Below are 27073 nucleotides of genomic sequence, written 5' to 3'. Positions count from 1 at the left end.
TTGCAATCTTTAATTTAATATGTCCTTTCGACAGGAACTAATAACCCCTGCTTTCGACACCACTCTCTCTTGTAAAAACGGTAAACAATACAAGTTTTTACAACTACCATGACAATTTATAATAGTATATGAACATTTTGACATTGGAGTATAAATTTATGCGCCAATGCCAAATAAGAGGGTACTGTCATACTTGCCAAACTCCATATGAAAAAAATCCGTTTTCGCCCCTCATTTTATCAATGCTTATGTTATGGTTGTAGGCCTTTTCAAAAGATATTGCTGTCCGGAACATCTTTTGCTGGCGAGGATATAGGGAAGCTAAATGTCAAAAGGCAGATTTAAGTTTTATTTTGACCATTTTGACCGTAATGCTGTTTTCAGTGTGCATGTTACGTATTCCGTGGATGCTACTGGTTACCAAAATTACTGACCGTCAGATTCATATAAAACCATAATAAAAACAGTTTACACGTGCTTGTTGTTTTGCTTGTGATAACGGCGATAAGAAGGTTTCCATTGTTTCCGTTCTAAAGTTTCCCGAAAAACAATGGAAACTGCCGTGGATTTAGGATTCTTAGAGCCTTGTGAAGAGTGGCTATTGGCTAACAAGTTTTTTCGTAGCAAAGTGGGTGGAAAACCAGCTTGGCTTGAGCTGAAGAACATTCCAATTCCAAAGGATTTGCTTTGCGACGGATGTGAGGAGCCGTGTATTTTTCTTTGTCAGGTGAGTGATAACAGTCTTGGAGCTCGTTTCCTAAATTAAATTGTTATTTATTTTTTATTTTATAGGTGTATGCTCCTTTGGAAGATCAAGAAAAGTGTTTCCACCGGATGCTGTACTTGTTCGTATGTTCAAATGCCAGCTGCTACCAGGTTAATCAGAGCAAGTAAGAATTCCTTCATGATGTGGTTTTGTAACAAAAATAATATATTTCAATTTGCCTAGAAACATCAAAGTGCTTCGCAGTCAGCTACCTCGCAGCAACGATCACTACGACTTCGATCCTCCAAAGGAAGATAAGCCTTCGGAACCGGTTCCATCGCCGGTGCCACTTTGCGTCGTCTGTGGCTGTCGCGGACCGCAGCAATGCTCCAAATGTCGAAAGGTGAACTACTGCGGTGTAGTGCACCAACGCTTGGACTGGAAGCAAAACCACAAAGCCGTTTGTGGGGCGACTACCATTGTGGACAATAAAAATCAGAATTCAAACATCTTGTTCCCACAGTACGAGATTGTAACAGAACCGGAGGAAATTGTGAGATATTTTGCGCTTCCGAGTGGAATTTGCATTTTAATCTTTGGCTCTTTGTGGATAGGAACAAACGACCAAGCTTACCGAGGAAGAGAATGTCAAGAAGCAAATGGAGGAATACGACAAACTAGTCGAACAAGGTAAAATTGGAGAATTGAGCGAAGTGTCCGAAAGTGAAATGGATACATATGCGGAACAACTGGAAGACAAGCATTTTGAGAAGTTTAAGCAACGTGTCGCTTTCGATCCGGATCAGGTATGAATTTGAATTTGATGAAAAAAAATCAGGTCGTTCATACTATTATGCACTTCTTGGCAGGTTCTACGATATGACAGAAAGGGAAAACCGCTTTGGTTATCCCCAATCGTGCCTAGTGAAATTCCTGATTGCGAATTATGCCACGGCCCACGAGTGTTCGAATTTCAGGTAAGTTAATTACTTTCAGGCTTGATTGCAATATGTGAGAACCTCTAGTGATATTTGCCAAAGAATTATTCGGAGGTCTAATCGATTCTCATTCTCAAACGAGGTAATTGTTGAATCATGTGATCTAAGGCTGTTCACTCTTCGTTTAACACAAAACCTATTTTAATACAATAACATAAATAGAGAAGATCTGCTCGTATAAGTCAAGACCCCGCATCTCCTATAAAAAGCCTAACTTGAAAAATTATTTAATCTCATTGACGGCAATATTTAACAGCGGCTCAACTGTTACTGTTATTTCCACTCACACATTTTAAATAACACCAAGTCTCGGTTCTGCATGAATTAGTTTAAAAGATGTTGCATATCTACAAACACCTTTCTTGAATGATTTACGTTTAGTCATTCTTCGTCATAAAAAGATTAAAAATGTTCAACGTTATACAAAAAGTTTATATACATTTATATAATCATTCGTACAGACATTGCTCCATTATATTTAAAAATAGATGTTTAGCTTAGGAGAGACGCATCTAGACCAAGAGTGATTTCAAATTTTTAACTAACACATTTATTGAGATGGATGCATAAGAAGGAAAGTCAGACACAATCTTCTGATACTACTAAGATTCTGTCATCAATTCAGATAATGCCTCAACTGCTGAACAGTTTGAAAAATGAAAACATCGACTGGGGAACTCTGGCCATTTTCACGTGTGAGCAAAGTTGTTCCACGCCCGACAACTGTTACATCAAGGAATACGTTTTTAAACAGGATGTCATCAGCACAGAACAGCCGAAACCGCTGGAAACCAGCACGTAGATAATACAAGTATGTTACCATCTATTTATACTCTGTATAATAAACAAATCCCTGCGCCTCATATGCTCCTATCGAGGATACGAGCTCATCATGATTAATCTGATTAAATGCATGCTCTGGAAGACAATTATTGCTGAAAGAACGGCCTTGTTGGGGGTTGGTTATGAAGATCACTTTAGGCTTTGCTGTCGTTCTTGATGAAATCATATACGACCGAGAAGTCCTTGTTTGCCAGTCCCTTGGCCATCAAAGTACGGTAGATTTGATGCGTGAGGGCTCCCAGAGGAATCGGAGTATTTGAGGTAGTAGCAACAGCAGAAGCGATTCCCAGATCCTTAGTAATCAAACCGGTGGCGAAACCTCCAGCGTATCCCTTTCCAGCTGGTGTGTTGGGGAGCACTCCAGGCACGGGGTTGTTGATTTCCGACGCCCAGCTGCGTCCGGTGGAAGCGTTGATGATGTCACTGAATACCTTGGGGTCCAAGCCGAGCCTGCGGATAACCAAGATAACTTCAATTAAACTTTTCAAAGATGTACCACATTATCAAATGTCCCACCTGATAGCCAGATTCATGCACTCAGCCAGACCGCACATGGAGATACCAAGCATCATGTTGTTACACACTTTGGCGGCCTGCCCCATACCGGTGGTACCACAGTACGTGATTTTCTTGCCCATTCCTTCCAGCAGACCCTTGACGCGGTCATATTCATCCTGGGTTCCACCGACCATGAAAGTCAGGGTGGCGTTCTGAGCTCCGGGCACACCGCCGGACACAGGGGCATCAACGAAAGTGGCTCCGGCAGCCTTGATTTTCTGCTGGACAGCCTTGGCCACATTGGGATCGATGGTGCTGGAGTCGACGAAGAAGGTGCTGCTGTTGACTCCACCGGCCAGGATGGTGTCATAGGTGTTGGCGACAATATCGTTGTTTGGCAGCATCGTGACGACAAAGTCCGAGGCCTTGGCCAAATCGGAAACATTGTCGTAGGTGGTGGCACCCTTGGCCTTCAGGTTGTCCTTGGCTTCCTGCGAAATGTCGAACACGTGCAGCTTGTGACCCTGTTAGATGGGAAAGAGAAGGATATCATGGGTTAGATCAGATAATTATCTAGGGAAAATAGAAAACTCTAAATTTAAAAATCAACTAAATTGTGAGAATATGAAAAATAAGTTTTTTTTTTCATAAATTCGATTAACGTGACAAATCAAACCAATTTGGGAAATTTTATTTCATATATTTGCTTAACCCTTTCAATAGGAAGGAATCACCTTTCAGAAAAATGCTAGAACAAAAGTTATTAAGCATGGCAAAAAATAGTGGAAATCGATTTTTTTATTGTCAATCAATAGTTACTTGATTGTTTTCAATAGTTTCACAATTTTTACACAAAATTTAATATATAAGCAGTCTTATGAAACCGTAAACATGGCCAAATATTGCTTTTTGTTCTTGAAACAATTCAATGTAAGTGGGAAGGTGCAAAATTTGATGAAGGTTTACAAAGGGCATAATTGTCCCATTCGATTTTTCACTGATTTTGAGTTATTTGTTGGAATCGTCAGAACTTATGCTAAACTTTATGAGAAATTGTTCAATACAAAAATTAAGTACATCGATTTAAGGGCATCATGGACCCTCCCACCTATTTTCATTGTAGAGTTTCGTCCATATATTTTTATATTTTTTTTTACGAAGAGTAATCATTTTTCGTCGGAAGAAAGTAACAAAACGCCTCCCCATAAATCTTCTCGTGGTTTATGAACACCACAAAGAAGAGGCATTTCACATAAGTCAGTGGTTATGGGATGCTTCATTGTTCTATGACAGTAACGTGTATCGGTTTAAAAAATGCGAATAATATATAATAATGCGCCGGTTATTGCAGAAGCTTCTAAGCTCCAGCGTGGAAAACGTAGAGACCAGCATTCGAAAAAAGGAAGCCGTTGGGGGAGTGTTCCCATGAGATACCTGGCAAGTTAAAGTCACCAAGTACGACAATGTGATCAATAGCATTAGCAGTCTCAAGGATCGAAAGAAACAGCTTACGATCGCTCAGCTCGATTGACGTCCAAATCTGCTCAAGACATTCCCAGGCTCTGGGCTGTAGGCTTGATTTAACAGCGGCCAATACACCTCCGGTAGTTTTTTTGCTGTTTTTTTTTTTCAAATCTTTAAATAATGGCATAAGAATAGGTTAGTGAAATTTTTTCTAACGCCTTCTCGTATAAAAATGGATCTTAAAACCGATTTGATTCATGTAAGGCAAGAAGGAAAATGTCAACGTTTACCTTTCTTGATCATTTTCTTGCAGAGTTCTAAATTTCTTATATTGATTTCTAATATTGACTCTCCGCTGCTTCTTCAGCCAGTAAACCTCGAGGTGCAGATGAGTGAATACATGTTTCCCTACCATTAGCCAGACATTCATGAACACTAGCTGGAATTTCATACGCTCCGTACAAACTAAGATATGGTTCGTATTTACTTTTGCAATAAACATGTCGGGAATTATATCATCTAACATTTCTATATGGAATGCCTACCGATCAATTGGACCACTTCGTCCGTGAATTACCTGTTCAAGTCTTGAGTATCTACTACCAGAATGTGCGCGGGCTTTGTACTAAGGTGAACTCCTTAGTTATGGAATATAGGCAATCAAATTTGAATGAACTAAAAAAATGTTTATCAATTTTCAAAGTCTCGATATAATCCCGCGAAAAACAGTTCAAATATCTTTATGGACAGAAGCCAAATGAAAACCAACCTTTCCTGTGAGCATTTTCAAGGGTTGAATTGGAATTGTATTTCAATCCGTCTAAATCTGATTATCCAGCGAAAATATCTTGGGGGTACCACAAACCACAAACAATGCCAAGGTCTTAAGGGGGGTATCTCTCAATAAAATGGAAAAGAGTCAGCATACATGTAGTTTCAAAATCGCTTTTGAGTTGTGTTGAGGACATCCATTCGGTATGAATAAGAGAGCGGTGTTGATCGCGTTACCCGAGCAAAATCTGATATCATAAATAGAACAAATTGAAAACATATTTTAATGTCGACATCAAATTGAAATCATGATTAGTTTTCAAATTCTAATTTTCGTGATTGATTACATCTTTTGATTTCATTTTGCTGTAGATTTCTAAAGTGTATGATATGACATCAAACTGATTACTAATTTTGTTACCGAAAACCAACACCAAAATTGTTTTTCAATGTGCTTTCATGGACAGCAGAAATAGTTTTCAATTTGTCACAGTAAGATTTTTCTGCTGTAGATTTTGATCTTTTATCTATCGACTAAGTCGAGTCAAGTACGAGACACTGAAGACGGCCTTACCTTTGAGGTCGAAATACGTATCTGTCATGATACAATTAAGTGGTGGAATTCAATGGGATGGTATTAACTCGTCTTATGACAAGTATTTTTTTACATTTATTTAATAAATTTGTTGAAATAAAATTATGAATCGAAAACAAAATTTGCTTCCATTCGTTTTTTCAGTTTTCGACTTTGGTTGATTCAAATGATCGATTCCGTAGACACAATAAATTGCATTGTCAACTGAAGGTTATTTTCCTTTTAAATCTGCTTCAGATCTCCGTCATAAAATAAAGGAACCAGTGTCAAATAATAAGAAAAATGTTGTTTCATTAAGTATTGTTCAAATGTTGATAGTAAGAAATAATAATAAAGATTGTTTTAAAATGAAGGATGGGGGCGCAAATATTACAACAGAAGTATGACAATTAAATCTTAAATTTAATTCACGAAAAACTAAATAATTGAAGATATAGGGTAGGTGTACCAATTGTCGCCATACCTAAGAACAACTATTTTTTAAAAAATAAGTAAAAGGCATGTGGGTGGACTTCATATATCAAGCGAAAGGTTTTACTTTCTGCTCCTTAGAACAGCTGTGAAAAGCACAATAAAATTTGTTATTATCCTTAAAATTGATTAATCCATAATAGGAACGCATGCACCAGTTATGGCACTATTCTTAATTTTGGTTCCTTATTTGGCAAATCCCATTGTTTTCTTATGGGACTGTCCAAATTGAGACCACTAGTGCGATAACCGGTGCAAAGGACGTCAAAAATTAAGCAAAATCAATTTTTACAATTATGCTTTGCTTGTTTTGGAGGAAATCAAAGGTGTTATCGTATCATATGAATATGCTTTATCGATATGAACTTGGTTTGCGGTGATTTGATTGGCCATTTGGCATATAAAGCACTAGTGCGACAACTGGTGCTATAGCCACAACTGGTTCATCTAGCCTATAACAAAACAATGACACCTGAAATGTGCAAAATCCAAGCTTCGAAATGAAAATAATACCGTTTCGACTCAAACCCCTAACAGACTCATATTCCGAACACTCAACACATGGAGATTTATCTGAAACATTTTGTTTTGATTGCATATAGGGGAACGGTTTGCCACTTCATCTCATAGCTCCTATTTCCATCCCATAAAAAACAAAGCAATGGAAAGGAATTTGGTTTGTTTATTATTTTTGTGATTTTTTTCAGCAGTGAGCACGCATGTTGACAAAAAGAAGCGACGAATTTGGTCCCGTATTTCTTTGTTTAGCGATGAGATGGATATATGTACAGTGAGATGGAGATCGGAACAGTTCCCCTATAAGTAAATTTTCTCGGTAGGCGTACATATTAAGGACATTATACCGTTTTGACTCATATTCCGAACACTCGTTTTTAAACGGCCATTTTGACTTTATTCGTGTAATTTTCTCCATAGGAGCTTAAATTCGTTTGTAATCTTGATCCTTGGTGCGGAAAACTAATGAAAGTTTTAGTTTTAGGGCGCTAAAATGCCAGTGTTCGGAATATGAGTCATGTTCGGGATAGTTGCCCAACAATGAGATAATGTTGAAATTTTGCATTTTAGTGCTTTTAATGTGGTGTTCGGAATTTAAATCAAAGAATTCGGAATTTGAGACAATTTTTACTATGGGCATGAGACAAGTTAGGCAGAATAAAATCATTCAGTACACTTACATTAAAAAAAAATTGAATATCAATCGCTTATATGAAACTTTAATTCATTCGCTAGGTGATGCAAACTAATAAGATATTAAAATATTTTAATTCATGTGCCATAAAGACCTACGAAGTGAAAAATGTGCTTAAGTGTTCGTAATATGAATCAAAACGTTATATTGTAACAATTCCTGATAAATGAGTTGCATAAAACCCATTATAACACTCATTTGGGTGCTATGATGTAAAATCAACATCGGAACAGTCGTTACATGAAACCATTTTCCTGAATAAATTGGTTCAAATGTGTTCAAATAGTGTATTCTCTGCGACGCGTAATAAATGAAATAGTTTGATGGACATTACATCAAAATTTTCCAAAGGCAAGTCCATCGCTTCATGCTTTGTCGAGCTATGCAATGGGGCACGAAAACTATAGGAATCAGATCATGTTAAGTAAATTAGACGGTACAATTTTAGTACAGATTTATCATATTAAAGTCCATTTTACGTCATTCCAAAAAATAGCGTGTGCAACTTGTTGTAAAACTCGATTTTGTTAGTACTCGTAGTATTTAACGTACAAGTAGTGATGAAGAAATCATCGTTTTGCAACTAGTTGCAGAAACTACAATTTTCAAACAACTAATGGCATTTTTGTGCCGACAAAAAAAAAATGTTTCTACAAAATTTCGTTTTTGATTCTGTCATGTTGCTGAGATAAATCATTTTTAGAAACAACAACATTAATTTCCGAAGTATAATTGGTCGTATTTTTTTTTTCAAATCAATCAGATTTATTGGTAAGTCGTGAGACAAATCGATACAAAATTCTTTTCAGTTTACAAGATATTTTTCAGCGTACTGAGTTATCAAAATTAGGCGATTTCATAACAACAAAATTTGTTATCGATTTGCTCTCAAGCTTTGCTCAGGCAAGTGCATGTTTAAAAGTTACTTACTCGAATTAAAACGTTTTCAATGCACCTACAAGTTGGGAGGATCGAAGTGTGCTTCGGTTGAGTTTGGACAATTTTTTTTCCTCGCGTCTAATATTTTCTGTAAATCCGACGCGTTCAAGAATTATCGGAAGCGGGGTTCGCGGGTTAACTATGATCGATATATCTCTCTTGAACGAAAATTCAAGAGTCTCGTAAATGCCAAGAAACGAGGTTACTGGCGCCATTTCGTTGATGGCCTATCGCGAGAGACGTCGATGACAACTCTGTGGACCGTCGGAAGGAAAATGCGAAACGCGTCGTCGGTTAACGAATATAGGAAAAACTGCACCAGGAATGGATGGAATTAAGTTTGACTTGCTTGAAAACCTCCCAAACGTCGCGAAGAGGTGCTTGTTGAATTTATCATTTATCTAACCAATTCCTGGAAAGTAACATAATTCCAGATGAATGGAGACAGGTAAGAGTAATCGCCATTAAAAACCGGAAAAAAAACTGTGTCGGATCATAATTCGTACCGGCCTATCGCGATGTTGTCGTGTATTCGAAAGTTGTTTGAGAAGATGATTCTCAATCGGCTTGATAAATGGTTTGAATCGAATGGCTTTCTATAAGATACTCAATTTGGATTCCGCAGAGGCAAGAGAACCAACGACTGTCTTGCGATGCTTACTACAGAAATCCAACTAGCTTATTCTCAAAAAGAACAAATGGGCTCAGTTTTCTTGGACATTAAGGGGGCTTTTGACTCAGTTTGCGTTGATGTCCTTTCAGACAAACTCCACGAGTGTGGGCTTTCTCCAATATTAAACAACTACTTGTACAACTTGTTGTCTGAGAAACATATGAGCATTTCTCATGGAAACTCAACAATTTCACGAATTATCTACATCCCAAGTAACAATTTCCATGCTTCTTGGATTTATCTAATTCTTATTGCAGACTTATGACAGCAATCACCAAGCTAATTGCTCAGTTTTATTGCCGCTCTTATCGCTATCAATAAACCTCCTATAAATCTGCTGAAAAAAGCTTCAAACGTCAAATGCCCGTTGACCATATGAACAGATCTATGGTTGTGATAAAGAGCGTAATAAATCTAATTCTCAACGCTCGGATAAAGCTCCAATTTTTGGTCATAATGTGGTCAAATGAATTACCCCCATAAGAATGTTTGCATTGCGAAGAATTTATGACGGTGTTCAGGCTTGTAAAATGTCATCTGCATGTCATTTGACTAATTTGTTCATAACTTTCTTTAGAAGCAAAATTTCTTCCATAATTTTGAATGTACTCATAACGCTTGAGTAGGGTTATATTTTTGTCCAAGGGTACATTGCTCTAAGTATAACATCAAAGGCTGGAGAGTGAAAACTCTCCAAAATGTCACGTGTCATTTGACATAATGTCATTTGAATGACATTTTGCCTCCCACGCCCCAGATTACATATTTACAGCAAAGTCTCGTTAGACAAAGTTGTAGGCCCATTTAACCGCTATAAGTTCGTCATACAACATGAATTGATAGCTACCTTCTGAAAAAAGTTCTGGGAAAATTATACAAACGAATGCAAATGACATTTTACAACACTGTCCGTGTTTAAAAAAGCGAAAATTTTCTGATCAAATTCCATGATGGCCACATTGAAAATGGAAATGCATTTCGAAGTCAGTGAAAAATATCACTGAAATTTATGATTAAACGTAATTTTCACCGCGTATCATGCCGTTTCTGACAACAAGTTTTATTTACTAATAATTTCGGTAGAAGTACTAATCAATGTAGCAGACTTCTTAGATAATGTGGTTATAAATATTTTCAATTTATTTCCCTGAGGAACGTTATATTGCCGGCGCGTGGTGTTCAACCTTATTTTTTCACCAGCTTTGACCATGAAATCGGACGTGCACCTCATTTTCAATGGCAGTAAATCGAAAAACAATCCTGAAAGCAAATATTATTTTGTTGTCATCATCATAGGTTCCATCAAAAATCCATTTTGTTATTATTTTTCTGCAAAGTTTTGTTTCTCTTTTTTCAAAGCAACATTTTGACAGCTGCCGCAGCCAAATTCCCTTTTTTGCGGGTGGTTTAAAAAAGGTTTCTTAATGCTCTTATGATAGGTTTATAGTGGTTTTCTGGAGAGGGCCACTTGGCAATATCTTACTCTTATAGAGGTCATCCGAAGGTTGCCGTGTATTATTCGGTTTTATTGTTAGATCTTATAACTTGATCTTGAAAACCTTTCCTAGAGCGGAATAAAACTTGAAATGTTACTTGGGATGGGTCTCCCCCAGGGCTCATGTTTAAACCACCCCCTGAAATGAGATGTAGTTCTTGAAGCTGTCTACCGATTGGGTGGCGCTAGTGTCGCCTTTCCTATTTTAAGCTCCGTTCATACTGCCGCGAGAGCATTGGCGATTGGCGCTTTGATGTTGCATGAAGAAGAAGAAGCAGAAAGATGATAATCAAAAATATTCGCACGGGAAAACACACGAAGAAATTTTTGAAACTCGTCTTTAAAATTCTAGAAGCAATTAAATTAAAAACGGTAAGCAGTACGGGGTTAGACTTGTTTTCTACTGCACAATAAACACAATATTTCAATTTCAATTTTTACTCTGTGATATCATACTTAATACACAGTATAAGAAAAGTCCAACCCCGTACTGTTTACCGTTTTTAATTAGATTGCCTCTAGAATTTCAGAGATATCTTCGTATGTTTTCCCGCGCGAAAATTTTTAAATATCATCTTTCTGATTCTTCTTCTTCATGCAACATCAAAGCGCCAATTAATCACGCCGAGAATCACGCAACAATGCAATACATCTCGTTGAATATAATTTAGAAATACAACACATGCCGCTTACGCATCCGATTTCGACATACTGACTTCGTGTGTTCATTGCTTAACCGGCAATGTTTACATCCAGCACCATGTTGCAGCACCATGTTTTCGGCTTCAGGCGAGTTGTTCGTGGATGACAGCCGTTTCATGGGGGTGGTTTAAACCCTCTCCTTTATAGTTTTTACGTTAGAGACATCGATGCCTGTCTCGTGGAAAATTGCTCGCTAAGACAGCTTGCGGATGACGCCGCTGTCTTCTTTACAGGAACAGGGGCGATCGATCTGCAAGGACCATTGCAAGATACCTTAGACAATCTGTCTATTTGGGCAATTTAGCTATGTATCCAATTCTCTCCGGATAAAACTGAGCATAAGCCACCCGAACTAGAGCTTCATATCGAGGGTGAGAAAATCACACAAAGAATTTCTCATAAAAATTTAGGGGTCTGGTTCGACTCGCGAGGCACCTGGGAAATGCTCATTAGACATCTGTATCAGAAATGCCAGCAACGAATCAACTTCATGCGTACTATTACCGGAAGTTGGTGGGGAGCTCACCCGGAAGATCTGATAAAGCTTTATCGTACAACAATTCTGTCGGTCATCGAATACGGTAGTTTTTGTTTCCAATCCGTCTCCGTATCACGTTAGGCTGTATGAACTCGACTCATACAATGAGCTTGGAGGTACTTGCGGGAGTACTTCCGTTATATGATCGCTTCGCGGAATTGTCGTCTAGGTTCCTCATCCGGTGTAAGGTTTTAAACCCATTGGTAATTGCAAATTTTGAGAAGCTAATCGAACGAAATTTCCAATCAAAATTGATAACACTGTTCTACTGGTACATGTGCCTGGAGGTGGCACTTCTTTGAATGTTACCAATCGTGATTGCTTCCTAGACTCCTCCAGTTCAACTGTAGTTTTTAATCTGACCATGAGACAAGAGATTCGTGGAATACCAGATTCGCACCGCTCGGAGTACATACCACCAATTTTTGCAAGCAAGTATGTCAGTTGCGACAAAAGCTTTTTCACCGACGGGTAAAAAATAAATGAATCCACTGGATTTGGTGTTTTTAATGAATTTCATAGCGCCGCTCATAAGCTTCAGAATCCTTGTTCCGTATATGTTGCAGAGTTAGCGGCTATACACTATACATTAGAGCGAATTGCCTCTCTTCCATCTGATCAATATTTCATTTTCACGGATAGTCTCAGTTCCCTTGAAGCTTTTCGTTCCATGAGCCCGGTACAGCACTCGCCGTATTTCCTGAGTGAAATACGATCCATATTGAGTGCTCTATCGAATCGCTTTTACACTATCACCTTAAGGGGCGATTCAATTATGACGTCCACTACTTTTTGGGATTTCTAGACCCCTCCCCTCTGTCACGCTTTTTGTATACCTAGTATATGTACTGTCACAAAATCTCAGACCCCCTCCCCCCCTTAAATCTGTGACATCATTATTGAACGACCCCTAAGGACTGTATCGAAAATAAGTTATCCACATTATTTTATTCGAATAAAATCGGATGAATTTAAAAAAAATATTAAATTTTGTCTAGCAATATATGTTAATTCTGTTTGTTAAGTTTTATAAAAAAATATAATACTGAAAAAATATTGCCATATTCCAACATTTATTTAAGCATTTTTCTTCCTGGTAACAAATTGGCATAAAATTGCCTCGTTTTAAAACATGATTACTTTCTGGTCCAAATTCTGGTCACTTGATTTTGATTTTCTTCCTTTTTCCGACAGGTTAACGAACGTGTAGTTCCCCAAGCTTGTTGACCACGAATTTTTACCTTTGGATGTGGATAGCGAAACGCTTGGTCAAATTATCCATCTCGATGCCCTTCTTACGGAGCCATGTGTCCAAAACTCAAATTTCCATATCACTTTCAATTTGAGATACATCGGAAACAACAAATTTTCAACAAAAAAACAAATTCTGATTTGAAACTTAACATATGAATACGTCGAATGCAGGGTAATACAAACCAATACCTTCATGAGTTTCTGAGTAGCACCATTTTGAAAGTGGATAACTTATTTTCGATACAGTCCTTAGGGTCCCTTCACATTGCTCGATTGCGGGTAATGAGAGAGCGGACTAGCCAAGGTAGGCCCTATGGAAGGCGATATTTATGAGCGCAAAATCGCCTTGAATGATTTTTTTTTCAATTGCTCGTCAACACGCCATGGTCAGCTGGCAACGAAAATGGGATGAAGGTGATTTGGGCAGATGGTTACATTCCATTCTCCCACAGGTATCGAAGCAGCCCTGGTTCAAGGGATTGGACATTAGCAGGGACTTTATTAAAGTAATGTGTCGGCTAATGTCCAATCACTACTCATTAAACGCGCATTCCTTCAGAATAGGGCTCGCAGACAGCAATCGATGCGGCTGCGGTGCAGGCTATCAAGACATCAATCACGTTGTCTGGAACTGTCCCGAATACGGTGTTGCCAGGTCCGATCTATGTGTATCCCTCCGGGCCCGAGGAAAACCAGACAAGGAAAACATTCGAGATGTGCTGGGTAAGCTTGACCTAGACTACATGGTCCTTATATACAAATTCTTGAAAAGGATCAATATTTGCGTTTAACCCTCTGTCTGTTGTAAGGTCATATCCTCCTCGTCTACGCATCCCACCCATCTCCGCTTGGAAAACAGTTTGCTTGTATCATTACAGTTATGTCCTGTGCAATCTACGTCAAACAACAAGAAGACCGCTACACCCGAGCAGGAGAGAATGGCTCAATAATACTTAATTTTGTTATTGATACGATACTCTGTTATGAACTAGCCCTGCATAAGAGGTAAAATACCAAAGGAATAATACCAAAAGTTAATATGCACAATACTTAAGCCATAACATACTCAGTTATTAAATTGAATTTCAATACCAAATGCATAACCAATTATTATTCGTTTGGTATTGAAATACCTAAGCATGTAATTCCTCAGGTATTCTGCATATAAGTTTTTGGTATTATTTTTTTGGTATTTTACCTCTTAGGCAAGGCTAGTTCATACTAATCTCTGTTATCGAGGTCTTCGCTTCTGCTCGGGCAGCGCTGCTCAGGATAATAGAATACCCTATCCCACTCCCCTTTTTTGTACACCTTAACCTCGACTAAGCCGCGAGTTTTTCGGCTCCCTAAAGCTAACATTAAAATCTAAGACGCACATTGATTGTATTGAAGTATTGCGGCTCCGTTATGCCTAATGGCGATTGAGCCTTTAAATAAACACAAATTAAAAAAAAAAACTATTTTCTGTCAAATTTATTAAAGTTTAAAGCCATTTGGGATCTTGCTGGATTTGTAATATTAACGCATACTATCTGGCCCAACCAGCAAAACGGCCACAAAGAGAGTGAACCCTCCTGCTATAAAAATAACGTTGCCAACTAGTTCAATGATACTGCCAAGGTCCATGTCATTGAAGGATTCCAAACAATAGAGCTTCAGTATGAACCGCTCCAGGAATACAGACTGGATAACATTTAATTTGATAAAGGAGCAGTTTTCAAGCCGACCAGAGTAGGTGTAGACGATAATACTATGTTCGCACTAGGGCCTTGTATTATGTTTTGAGCTTTCTGAGCTTTCTTTTGTCGATAATTTGAATAACATGTTATTCAGGCTGTTACAGTAGTGCGAACATAGTATAACGCTGCTGTTCTTTTTCAAATGGAAATTAAGATGCTAAGATGCTTTTTAGCAGTTCGAGACCCAGAATGTAAGTGGCGATATATTTGGGGACCAGTAGTTTCATCATAAGATTTTCCAAGATTCCTCATTCATTATGTCTCATAGTCCATGGTTTAACTCGAGAGACTGAAAAGAATTTTCACGCCAAATAAACGTTGACCAAAAATTAATCTGCGTACACCATCTTCTTGTAAGGAACGGCTAGGGGCATTTGAACTACCAAGCGAACGATTAAGCATGTAAGCATTACGAGAATAATGGATTACTTTGGATAACATGTTTTAATTATGATGACGGAAAGAAAACAAGGTGTAATACGTGATTTGTAATGTCAGAATCAAAGCGTTTGTGTCGTTATTCCTATACTCCTACTCGCAAAGGACACTGAATCCTTTACGTTTCTTGCAATACCGAGACTTAAAGTCGATAGTAAACTCGCTGATCTTTGTTAGTAACGACTTAGAAACAATGCTCGCATTTGGTAGGGTAGCATGAATTCTCTTGCAACTCATCTTTAGTGTCAATGTGTTTGCTTCGCTTGTTCTGTCATTCTAATGAAACAAAACTGATTCAATTGTGCTCTTAGATAACTGAATTGAATTAATTTTTATCAATGTTTGTTGGTAATTTCGAACATTCTATAGAAAATTGGTAGGGCTTGGGTTACCGTAAACTTTTATACATTGGGTTTGATGATTTTTACCTAGAAAAGTCAACAAAGTTAAGATATTTTCTAGAAAATAGACATTCTTTGTTGTTTCGCTAACATTTCTTCATCTATGGTTTTTTTGCTTGAAGATTCCTTTCAGAACATTCTTGTCTCCTCAAAATATAAAACCCGAAGCTACGTCACGGAAAATTTGACGCTTGTCGAAACACAGACACATGCTGAGGAAGATGATACCACCGATTGTTCTTACAAAGTTGACTTGGTATGGCATAACCATTCGAAGGACGATGCGATAAAGTTGCAGTATTTCAGGAATATTCGTTGACACAGCTGCACGAAACTTAAAAGTGGGACTGTTTCCGGAATATGCACGTATGGTCAGGTTATTTTTCCTAGTATTTCTTATCATTTAGTATTTCCTATTAGTTTCTATCTAGTATTTTTTTAATAAGCACACCCAACCGGCGGTTGTTAGATTTTCTAACAATTATGTATAAGAATCTACCAAAACCTGTATAAGATCTGGGCATATGCGAAATTGCTAGATTCTTATACAAATATTGTATAAGAATCTAACAATTTTGTAAGCTTTTCTTACATTTTTTGTATAAGAATCTAACAATTTCGCATATGCCCAGATCTTATACAGGTTTTGGTAGATTCTTATACATAATTGTTAGAAAATCTAACAACCGCCGGTTGGGTGCATATATATATGAAAGTATATTTGGTAAAAACAGCTTCTTCTGGTGGCTCACTAAAACTAGTTGTGGAGCACGTTTGGGAGGTATATCTTTTTAAGTTAAAGGGTCAGATGTATCATTTTATCTCGTTTCAGCGAGTAATGGCGCTTTAGCTTAGGCATAATAGCCTGAGAGAAGTACCTGTGTTCTATCCCTGAAAGTAGGATCAACAAGGAGTTACCATTATTTTCTTAGCAATGTCACTCCCAACGTTACCTTTTCACATACCTACTGAATGTGGAACGGTAGGAGATCTTCTTCTTCTTCTTCTTCTTCTTAGGAGTAGGAGATAGGAGATACAGTCGGTAAAGTGAAAGTATACGTTTTCGGCATTCTCAAAAATGGTGGTCCGAAACCGCCCCCCTCCCCATGTTCCGAAAACGACCCCCTTCCTGTAGTCCAGAACTAACCTATTTTTCGCAAACAAATAGTTTGAGTAACGACAAACGAGAGAGCAGTTAGATTTGCCGACAGCGCCATCTGCGAAAAACACCGGAGAATCGGTACACTCCCCCACAATTATAGAACACTTTTGCCAAAAATTAAATCAAATTCACTATTTTTAATGGAAAATGAATTTGTATCAGCAATTTTCAATGCACAAGTTGGTGCAATTATTGTTTTACCATTGAACACTTTTTATTCCACCATTGACATTAAATTAAATTTTAATAACATTTGTTTTTTTTTTATTTCACACCTCCTCAATGTAATTTTCAACCACAAGACTAGAAAAACTTTAAAATATGGGAGAACATGATTTTCTTGACTAAAACGCATTTCTTTAAAATGAGCATGATGTGTCAATCCTCAATATGCCTTATGATTTCCTTCAAATCAGCATTGTATGGTACCGTGCACGCACCATACTTTGCGCAGTTAAGGAAATGCAAAATTGAATCAACTCGTACAACTTACAGAAAGTAGCTATCAGCCTGAAATAGTTTTCATGCTGTAGTATTATTATCATATTATTGTTTGAGAACTAAATTTGTTACAAAAATTTGAAATAAATAGTAAATTGAACTTCAAAGCAGACCCCTTATTATATGCCTAACTTTGCGCACATAACTTGAAAAATTTCTAACACGAAGCAAGCGTCTATCATACAATTTTTCATTAAAATTTTATTTTTTCGGCTAATACTACTATTACAATTTATGTTTATTCCATTTGTAGGCATATTTGAGCATATTAGAGGTGATAAGGATGCCCAGCATTATTTTCTTATGATTCGACATACCTAGTATGTTTTCACGTCTGTTGGTGTATGTACAGCCTCATTTATTTACATTGGCCACAGCTAACAAAAGTTCTTTTTTACGTAAACCCTATTCCGACGAGGTATATCATAAATGTTGAAAATATCGAAGAAATACGAGTTGTGCGCAAAATTAGGTACACTGTATTGAAAAATTGTTCCTAACATTGCGCATCATATATTTTAACGAAAAATGTAAATAACTAACCAAATTCTCATAAGATGGCTTCAACAATATTATAATTATTGGGTCCATGTGTAATCAGTTGTCAACGAATGTAAAAATTTACAAAAAATACAGTTTTTCGGGTAGACCGTCACTTGTCATTTGTGCTAAGAACACGCCATTTTGGTCATTTTCACTGTTTTCAGTACAAGTTTCGACTATTAAAATGAAAAATGTGTCATTAAACAGCAAAAAAATGCATGCCCTTTTATGATAACATGTATATTGTGCTGACAAGTTATAATTATATTTCGAAATTCAATTTAAACGCATTCTATTACAAAAATAATCGCAAAATGCGCAAAGTTAGGAGCTGCGCAAAGTTGGGTGCGTGCACGGTATGCATGGTATGAATCAACGACATACGTTCCAAAAATGAAATTTGAAAAACTCAAGATGGAAAGCACGATGGACTTAAGTTTCAACCCTTTTTAGCAGTCTTGTGGATTCAAAACTTTTGCCTTTGTGTAGTTATTTTATCATTTTATGAAAAAATAATTAGACAGCCCTACCGCCACCCCTGCCCTGGACATTGTGGTTCTGGAACATATCCCAGTGAATTTCTTTAGTATAACTAGTCAATTTTCCATAAAAAAAATGATTTCCTTTTCTTAGATTAGACGCAATGAAAAAATATGAGCATTAGGAGAAAGTGGGGCAGGACAGCCAACGTTGAGTATGACTCAGGTGCCTGCCAGAGTACACTCTAAAAATCATCACGTCATATTCACGTAAAAAATCACGTAACTGATCTGTCTTGAACAAATGACGATTGTTACGTGACGTTAGTAATGTCTCACCTTAAATTCGCGTAACTTTTACTAAAAATCTTGGTGGACATGACTTTATATCCACGTAAACATTTCAAGTAAGATTGTGTTAGTGTGATTGCAGCTTCGGCATTGGCGGAAGACCTGAATAGTAAACAATCTTCATGTCAGATTTACCTGAAAACAAATATGGTTCTCATCCACCATACTTTTCACGTATGCAATAGAGACTTTGCATTCACGTAAGAATGAATGACACATAACCTCATAATTTGGCTTTAGGGAGGTAAGTGATATTTCAGGTGCATCTAGGCGGAGATTTCCCGTGCCTGCATTTTCTCTCCTGGGAAAAAATGTCAACGAAGGTCGGATGAAACTTATTAGATTCGTTGAGAAAAGCAGAGCGTGAAAGCGTGAAAGCAGAGGAAGCTGCATGGACATCTAGAATTACAGTTTTCCGGTAGCGTTAGTATAAAATTACTTTTCGTTTAATTAACAGCAATAATATTAGCAATTTTTGAGCAAGAAAGTGGTTGCAAATTCTCAGCGATACTCATTGACATCATTTCTCAAGAAATCTGATAAACTATATTCGACATCCGCCGGTATATTTGATTTTTTCTTCAACAGTTTTTCTGCGGTTACTCCGAAGTGCACCAAATGACGGCGTTCCTTTCCAATGATCAAAACATCATTTTGCATCAATAAATCAACAGGGCGAAAAGGTCTCATATTTATGGACAGTCGCTGATCAGTTTTGCATTTATTCCAATATCACTATATTGCCAATACATTTCAAAAGTGTAGTGGTTATCTGCTGCCATGTAGCTTTCACTAAAAGTTCACGTGACTAGTACGTACAAATCACGTCAGTTTCACCTGAGCAAACACGTAACAACTTTCAAGCTTCACGTCATTAGTACTGGAAGATCCAGTAAGGTTCACCTGATAAATCACGTAACTCAAGGAAACTAAATTTCGTTCAGGTTACATGTCATTCAAATCACTCTTACGTGAAAAGTATGGTGGATGAGAACCACATTTGTTTTCAGGTAAACGTGACGTGAAGATTTTTCAGAGTGTAGGGATTTCATTCCCGATTCCAGGGATGCGCACTTTAATTTCCTGAATTTCCTGGGAAATTATTATGTTAAAGTATTTACCAATTTTTGGAGCCGACTGTGATCGGTTATAGTATTTGGAAATCCTTACGGGCATTACGAAGTCGAAATAAAAATCGAGTATTGATGAAATTTCTCAATAGCAAGAATAAAGTTATTTAATTATGCAGGGCGACAAATTTTCTCCAGATCGCAGATATTTGAGCAAGGGCAGTGACAGCTTTGGTAGGTTTATTGTCAGATGCTTATTTTTAAGACTTTCAATACTTTTTGATTCAAATCCCAATACGTGTTCTAAACAGACTCATGTTCCGAACATTCGTTTTTGTTTGGAGATATTGCTTTCTTTTTCTAAATTATTGAGAATTTTCTGTCTGGATATGTCATAGTACAAAAGTGTACATATTTTAGGTCTTTACTATAAGGTCATTACATCAGTCTAATAACAAAAACTCGCCAAACTTATGCAATTTTATGCGTTTCTGGTGCTGCTCGGAATTTCAAACAAAGTTTGACAGAAAGATTCATTTAATATTGAATAATGATTTGTAAGGTACGACCATGAGAACGCCCGTCTGATATAGCGAGTGTTTTGCAGATATAGACATAGACCTAGGTAACGCTCTCGAACTAAACAGAGACAATTTTTCAGACTTTTCAACAACTCTTTAATCATTTTTGCTCAATGTATCAAGTATCAATCCCTTGAGGTCGAGAGTATATTTCAATCCTTATTATCATAGTTATTATTTCACGTTACGATTTTGAGTTTCGCAAAATTGTTTTATTTCCCGGGATCCCGGGAAATCCCGGGAAGTTAAGATTTTATTTCCCGTTTCCCGGGAAGTTGATTCCCGGGAAAAATGGAACCCCAATGCCAGAGTAAACGCGACGAGCGATGCGACTCACGTAAAAGAGTAACAATTATTATCAATAAACTGTCAAATTGCACTAGTTGCGAGGCGTCGCATCGCACGTCGCGTTTTCTGTGGCTTGCCCCTTAAGTGAGTATTATTTTCACATTCTTATTACGAGGGATGGTTAACAATAATGTAAAAGGGTGATAATATTGAAAAACGCACTCTGGCAACCTTACTTGTTCTTGAAATATTGATTCTAAGATGGTTTGGTTGAAAATCGAATTTTCTTTATATTTCGTGGTTGCATAATTTAAGGTTTGAAGCCTATATTTCTCGTTTTAAAGCACAAATTGATATTACCACCAATTATACAGTTTATCTACATAATTCGACGAGATTCAAAGTAATTATGATTTAAAGGATATACGACTTACGTCATGGATATATGTTAGCTAGGGGCGGCATTGCCAACTGTAATAGGGACAAGGTCACCTCCAAGATTGAGAATCGCCTACCCCTCAAATACATTTACAAAATCATCAAAATAGTTTCTAACTGAATCAAAGATGGTTGAAAACAATGGTGATGGTTTTAATTGTAAAAATTAGATTTAGGAAAGTCAAAGGCCAAAAAATCAACATGGAATGCGACTTTTTTAGGCATAACATAATTTGTACATAATCCCTAAGAGTGCACGAAATGTGTTACCCGTTCTAAATAAATTCAACACATTTTTGCCTTTCTCGTACATCAAAGTTGTATCATTACTCTCCGAAAATGAACTTTTTATAGGAATCTCGGAGACCCATAGTGTTATATAACAATCCACTCAGCTCGACAAACTGAGCACATGTCTGTCTGTCCGTGTGTATGTATGTGTGTATGTGTGTGCACGGAAGCTAAGAAACACATTAGACAACTTTTCATATAGTTATTCTTAACCGATTTTCTTGCAACAAGTTTCATTCGACAGGGGGCACTATTGAGCCTAGTTGAACACTATTGAATTTGATAACAATCTGCCGTTGCGTTTAAAAGTTATCAAGAAAATGGTACACCGAACCATATAAACCCATATAAGGTTGGTGTCTTAGCTAAACGCGAGAAAGGCAGTATCACTACTCGGTGAATTAAGTTGGGTTTTTGTATAATTTTTGGTCCTTGTTCGTATTGCCCCGAGGGGGTGGACGGCCATATCGCTTCATATAGCGTTTATTGATACTTGTGTCAAAGACAAGTTATCATAAAGGTGTTTCATGGACAAATCAACAGAACTCATATGAGTTTCACTATTTTACCGCTTATGGTGGCCAACTTGCCCCACTTTTCCCTACCAAATTCTTTACGCAGATCAATAAAGATTGTCGAGGTACTGGGTTATGGGGACTTGTTGATCATATTTGTACTTTTGATTTCAAAAAGTAAAAACTTTCTCTTGTCAGAGACTAATAATTGTATAATATACGAATATACATAATAATAGATTATTTAATAAATAATTTTCCGAACACAGCAACGCATTCCATTCCGTACGTGCGTCTTTTCATCATACTCTCCTCCAATTCAAGGTCGCCCGTTCATCGTTCTTTCAACGTGGTGTGACGCTTGGATCGGTACATCTAAATAAAAATAAGACGCACAAGCCGTCTGCGCTTACACGCGGAAAGGAAATCTATGGGATTTATTTTTAAACAACCAAAACGGAAGACCTACCCCCATTATCGCTATGTGAGGTGATTGATACATACAAAGTCGCCGGGTTAGGGCAGAGGCAAGACATCACCCCTAGAAAAACCGGTGGTTTCTACCTCGAGCTCGATTACGATTACGGTGGAATCATGTGTTACAAGCGCAATCGCCGGCGCACATTAATTTTACGTAATGAATTTGATAATTCTGGAATAAAAAGCGTTCGAATTGCATCGGTGTGAGTTTGCGGTAGAAACAGCACGATTAATTCACCGATGAGTGTGGATAGCGCTTTCTCGTCTTAACTAAGTTGTACCGAAAAGAAAGGCTTTAAGAAAGTAATTATGATAGAAGGCACTTGTCATAAGACGAGTTTGTACAATCCCATTGAATTCCACCACTTAATTGTATCTTGACAGATACGTATTTCGACCTCAACAGTAAGGCCGTCTCGTACTTGACTCGACTGAAGACGGCCTTACTGTTGAGGTCGAAATACGTATCTGTCAAGATACAATTAAGTGGTAGAATTCAATGGGATAGTACAAACTCGTCTTATGACAAGTGAAGTCATTCCACTAAAAAGCTCAAAATAATTTTCTTAACAATATGATAGAAGGCCCGGAACCCAAGTTGGACTAAAAATGATAGACCATTTGGCTCTTACTAGTGACTAGGAGGTGACAGAGGCTCTCCTTAACCGTGCGGTAAGATGCGCGGCTACAAAGCAAGACCATGCTGAGGGTGGCTGGGTTCGATTCCCGGTGCCGATCTAGACAATTTTCGAATTGGAAATTGTCTCGACTTTTAATAACTGTGGAACACTAAACTGCGAGGCGGCAATGTCTTAGTGGGGGATGTAATGCCAATGAAGAAGAACGCATTGGCGTAACTACAGGGGGGCTAGGGGGGGCTTTAGCCCCACCTAGGATCTAGTTAGCCTCCCCCTAGAAAATTTGATGCTTTGCATAAGTATTGCACATATCTAGCCCTCTTGTTGTATCTATTTGTTGTAGTTTTTGCACTCCGAGCAATTGTTATATTTTGCCGTAGGAATGCTAAACACTATAAATATTGCATCAATGCCAATTTTTTTTTTTTTATTTCCATATTTTTTATTGAATGAAATAAATTCAAGTTAAATACTGAAAAACCTGTATTGTCTTAATATTGAGAAAACTTGGAATTTTGGACAAATTGTTTTAGTTCCAAATGGCATAGGACACTTACTATTGCATAGATTACCGTACAATATTTAACAATTCCGGATTTTGCAATGGAGTTAATCAGCAATTGATCAATCTTCTAAGGTTTTAAGGCTGTTTAACGTTTTGTGAGTAATTGTTAACTAGATCTTTAGCTTTCTGACTAAAACTAATCCTAAAAGATGCATTGAATTTCCGATTATCACGCTAGGCTTCTTAAGATTGGATAAAGGCTCAAGAAATGGTAACTAAAATTTAAATAAGAAAGAACTTGTTTTGCTTTTCTAAGCTTTTATTATCGCCGCAGCAATATAAACAGTGAAAAGGTCTTAGTAGGCCCTCGAAGTTAGGGGGGAAATTGTGCAAATTTTCTCAGAGTGTAAATTTGACAATATGTGTTGAATTTGTTCCTATATGTTAATTTATTTATTTGGTTACTAAATTGAAAAATAATAGACGGGAAAGTTGTATTAGGAGGTAGATTTTTTTTAATCATCCACGAATTTATTCTAACATGAAGTGAGTTTTTTGTGGTAAGATCACCGTTTGAAAGCTCGTAGGATTTGTCGGGCCACTAAATTGTAAGCCGGAGAAAAGAGTTTAACTAACTAATTTATTATTAGGTATAATGCAAATCAATAAAGCCTTCAAAGATCAGTGTCGTGCTTTCATTCCATTTGCGACGAACGAACCAATCAAGGTTTTTGGAAATGCTACGAGATTTCTAGATTTTCTATTTCAGGGCTGAGCGTCGATGAATATCATTTGAAATGTTTCAGTCTTCCATGGATATCTGGTAGGCCGACTTACGAACAATATACGAGCAAAAAAAATTTTTGTGGTATAGAAAAGGTGACAAAAGTTAGCCCCCCCTAGAATTTTTCATTAGTTACGCCAATGAAGAAGAAGACATTAATGTCCATGACATTCCGTGACATTTTTTTTTAAAATTTCGCTTTTTAAATGTGAGTAGGTAATACGATCTATTCATGTAATAGTGATGTTATGCCCTTCATTATTGGTTTTTTGTTATACTTTTCAATGCATAATAAAGTGCCATTGCAATCATCATCAGAATAGTGTGGTGTTTATATTATAAATTTAGTGGGCTATTTGCCTATTCAGATTACGCCATTTATGATAATAAATATCAATGTAAAGAATAACTTGATACCAATCCCCATACAGTCAACTTTCTTTCTCCACTTCAACACGATATTTATTACGATAATTGACGTAATGTGAACGGGCTATATCTGCAAACGAAAGTCAATAAGAGAATCTTTTTTTGTTTGTAATTAAGACGGAGTACGGTTTTTAAATTCCTGAGCACTACAGAAACCCTTCAATACCCTTCAATGCCCTAAACTAAAGTTGGAAAAAGGATCAAAATCCAGTGAAAACGTTATGGTCTATTCCATATTATATAACGCTCCCACTAACACTTTTACGAATAACGCATTTTATATTAAAGATTTGATTTTTTTTACAGACTAACGCTCTGATGACCTCCCACTCATCACAGTATTATATAATATGCGATTAGGCTTTATTTTTTTTTAATTCTCGGCTAGCTCTTCACGTTCATACGTTGTGTATATTGCGCATTGGCCAGATTTGACCATTGTAAAGTTGATTTGGAACAGTTTCCATTGAGTACCTGGAATTTACATTGAATGTGTCATACCCTACCGATATAAAATTTCTCTAATTTGTCATTTATCTCGAGATGTATCTGCAATGCTACTCTATCATAGATATATTTTTTCATCACATTGATTTTGGCTATACACACAAACGTGTATCAGTCTATAGTTTCTACAGTAAATGAGTTTAAAGCCTTTCTTTCGTCACTTTCAGGCATGGGAGAAAATCCAAAAAGAATGAACGTTCAAAGCCAATGACGTGCCTCCAAAACTCATCGGATATTCTGCTTGCAAAGAAATCCGGTTTTGTCGTTGATTTGCTGTGTGTCTGCACGGATTATGAACTGAATTTGAATTCATAAAAATATGCTTCATTATTTGCGGGGAGTGATTTTTGGATCGCTGCGTTGCTTACTCCACTATAAAACTATGTTACTATCTACGAGTAGACTGGAGTTTATTGATTGTTATCAATTATATAATCTACACAAGAGTTTCTAAGGCGAAATATTATTGTAGTCATCAATTCGTGCCTCTTTCGATCAACACATGTACAACCAGTTATGAACAACCACATACGTATCCGAGTTCCTACGCCAACCGGGTCAATTATCAATTACCCGAGGCAACCGTTCTCGCAAATTTGATCAAACTTTTCGAAGTTCTCTAACCTATTGCGTAACATCGTCACTCACCTTGGCCATGAGATGTCCAGCCATGGGACTGCCCATGTTGCCCAGCCCAATGAAACCGACATTCTTGGGACCACTGCAGAAGGACCTGGCCAGCAGGTCGGAGATCACGATGGCCTGCTTGAGGCTGTTGGAGTTGGCGAACACTCGGAAGGCCATATTTGCCCTGCTGGTTTCACTTGGTAATACTTTAAGGAACTTTAATTTAAACAAAAATACCCGGCTCACCGATGATGACTGCCAAACTCGTTGAACGATATTTGCAGACTGAGCCGAACTAGAATGGCTGACCGGCGCGCGACGTAGGAAGTGGCGAATACAGCTCTCGAACGGAATAGTCGATCAGTTAATAACAAACCCGTTGTGTGCACAAGAGGATCGGTAGTGGGCCTGTCTCCGTGCACGTAACGCATACCACTTCGGCTCTAGCGTGTTGTGTTGTCGGTATTTGGGGAAGCAGTTTGGAAATGATAAGATTTTTTAATACTCAATTTTGTCCACTTTTGAGGGTGTTCGTTTTGTGACGATGATGCCGCGTTGGAGTTCTGCGTTGAATTACCAACTCATTCAGGGCGCAAGCCGTTTTTGAACTCATATGATACGCTTTTTATTTTTATTAGCTGTGGGAGGCAAATCAAACATATCGTATTGAAGTTATTAACAATTTTGCATGATTGATAGTAGCAGGTATGCCATCTGGGAGAATATACGCCTCTAAATATATTAAGATAAGATACGAGTTCAAACAACTATTTGTGATAAAAGTTCACTAGACAGGTAGCTAGTGCGAAATACATTTTCAAACATAAATTGCGTATTGGCTGAGAAGAGGAGGAGGCTATTAGGAAATGGCCTTGAATTTAGATTTACACAAATTTTACAATTGCTTGTTAGTGATTGGTGTTATCACACAGTGAGAATTATGTCAATGTCGTCAATGTGGAGTAATTTATGTCGATACCGGTAATACGCGCGGCTACAAACCATACAATGCTGAAAATGACTGGGTTCGAATACCTGGCTTGTTTAGCATTTGTTGTAATTAAAAACTATGAAACTACCTACAAAATTGCTGTAATTCGGTAATGTAAATAAAAGGAGTAGATTTTACCTGTCATAAGACAAGTTAGT

General features: G+C 37.4%; 2 protein-coding genes across 3 annotated transcripts; one reads left to right on the top strand and one right to left on the bottom strand.

Moving 5' to 3' along the window:
- Positions 1-376: 376 nt before the first annotated feature.
- On the top strand, positions 377-2614 carry LOC134210161 (programmed cell death protein 2). Of its 2 annotated transcripts, none has more exons than XM_062686183.1 (6): positions 377-727; positions 793-890; positions 950-1259; positions 1321-1512; positions 1576-1683; positions 2166-2472. In XM_062686183.1, the coding sequence occupies exons 1-6, from the start codon at positions 551-553 to the stop codon at positions 2184-2186; spliced, it is 906 nt and encodes a 301-aa protein (XP_062542167.1). In that variant the 5' UTR covers positions 377-550; the 3' UTR covers positions 2187-2472. The 2 variants fall into 2 exon arrangements, with proteins under 2 accessions (XP_062542167.1, XP_062542166.1); XM_062686182.1 differs by having other exon boundaries at positions 385-727; positions 2330-2614.
- Positions 2506-26386, bottom strand: LOC134210162 (probable 3-hydroxyisobutyrate dehydrogenase, mitochondrial). The gene is made up of 3 exons (XM_062686184.1): positions 25946-26386; positions 3064-3569; positions 2506-2997 (listed from the first exon to the last, which is right to left on the bottom strand). The coding sequence occupies exons 1-3, from the start codon at positions 26099-26101 to the stop codon at positions 2682-2684; spliced, it is 978 nt and encodes a 325-aa protein (XP_062542168.1). The 5' UTR covers positions 26102-26386; the 3' UTR covers positions 2506-2681.
- Positions 26387-27073: the final 687 nt, after the last annotated feature.

Source organism: Armigeres subalbatus, chromosome 2, assembly GCF_024139115.2.
Source record: "Armigeres subalbatus isolate Guangzhou_Male chromosome 2, GZ_Asu_2, whole genome shotgun sequence".
Classification (NCBI taxonomy): domain Eukaryota; kingdom Metazoa; phylum Arthropoda; class Insecta; order Diptera; family Culicidae; genus Armigeres; species Armigeres subalbatus.
Note: the sequence above shows the minus strand (reverse complement) of the source record. Positions and strands in the feature narration are given on the sequence as shown.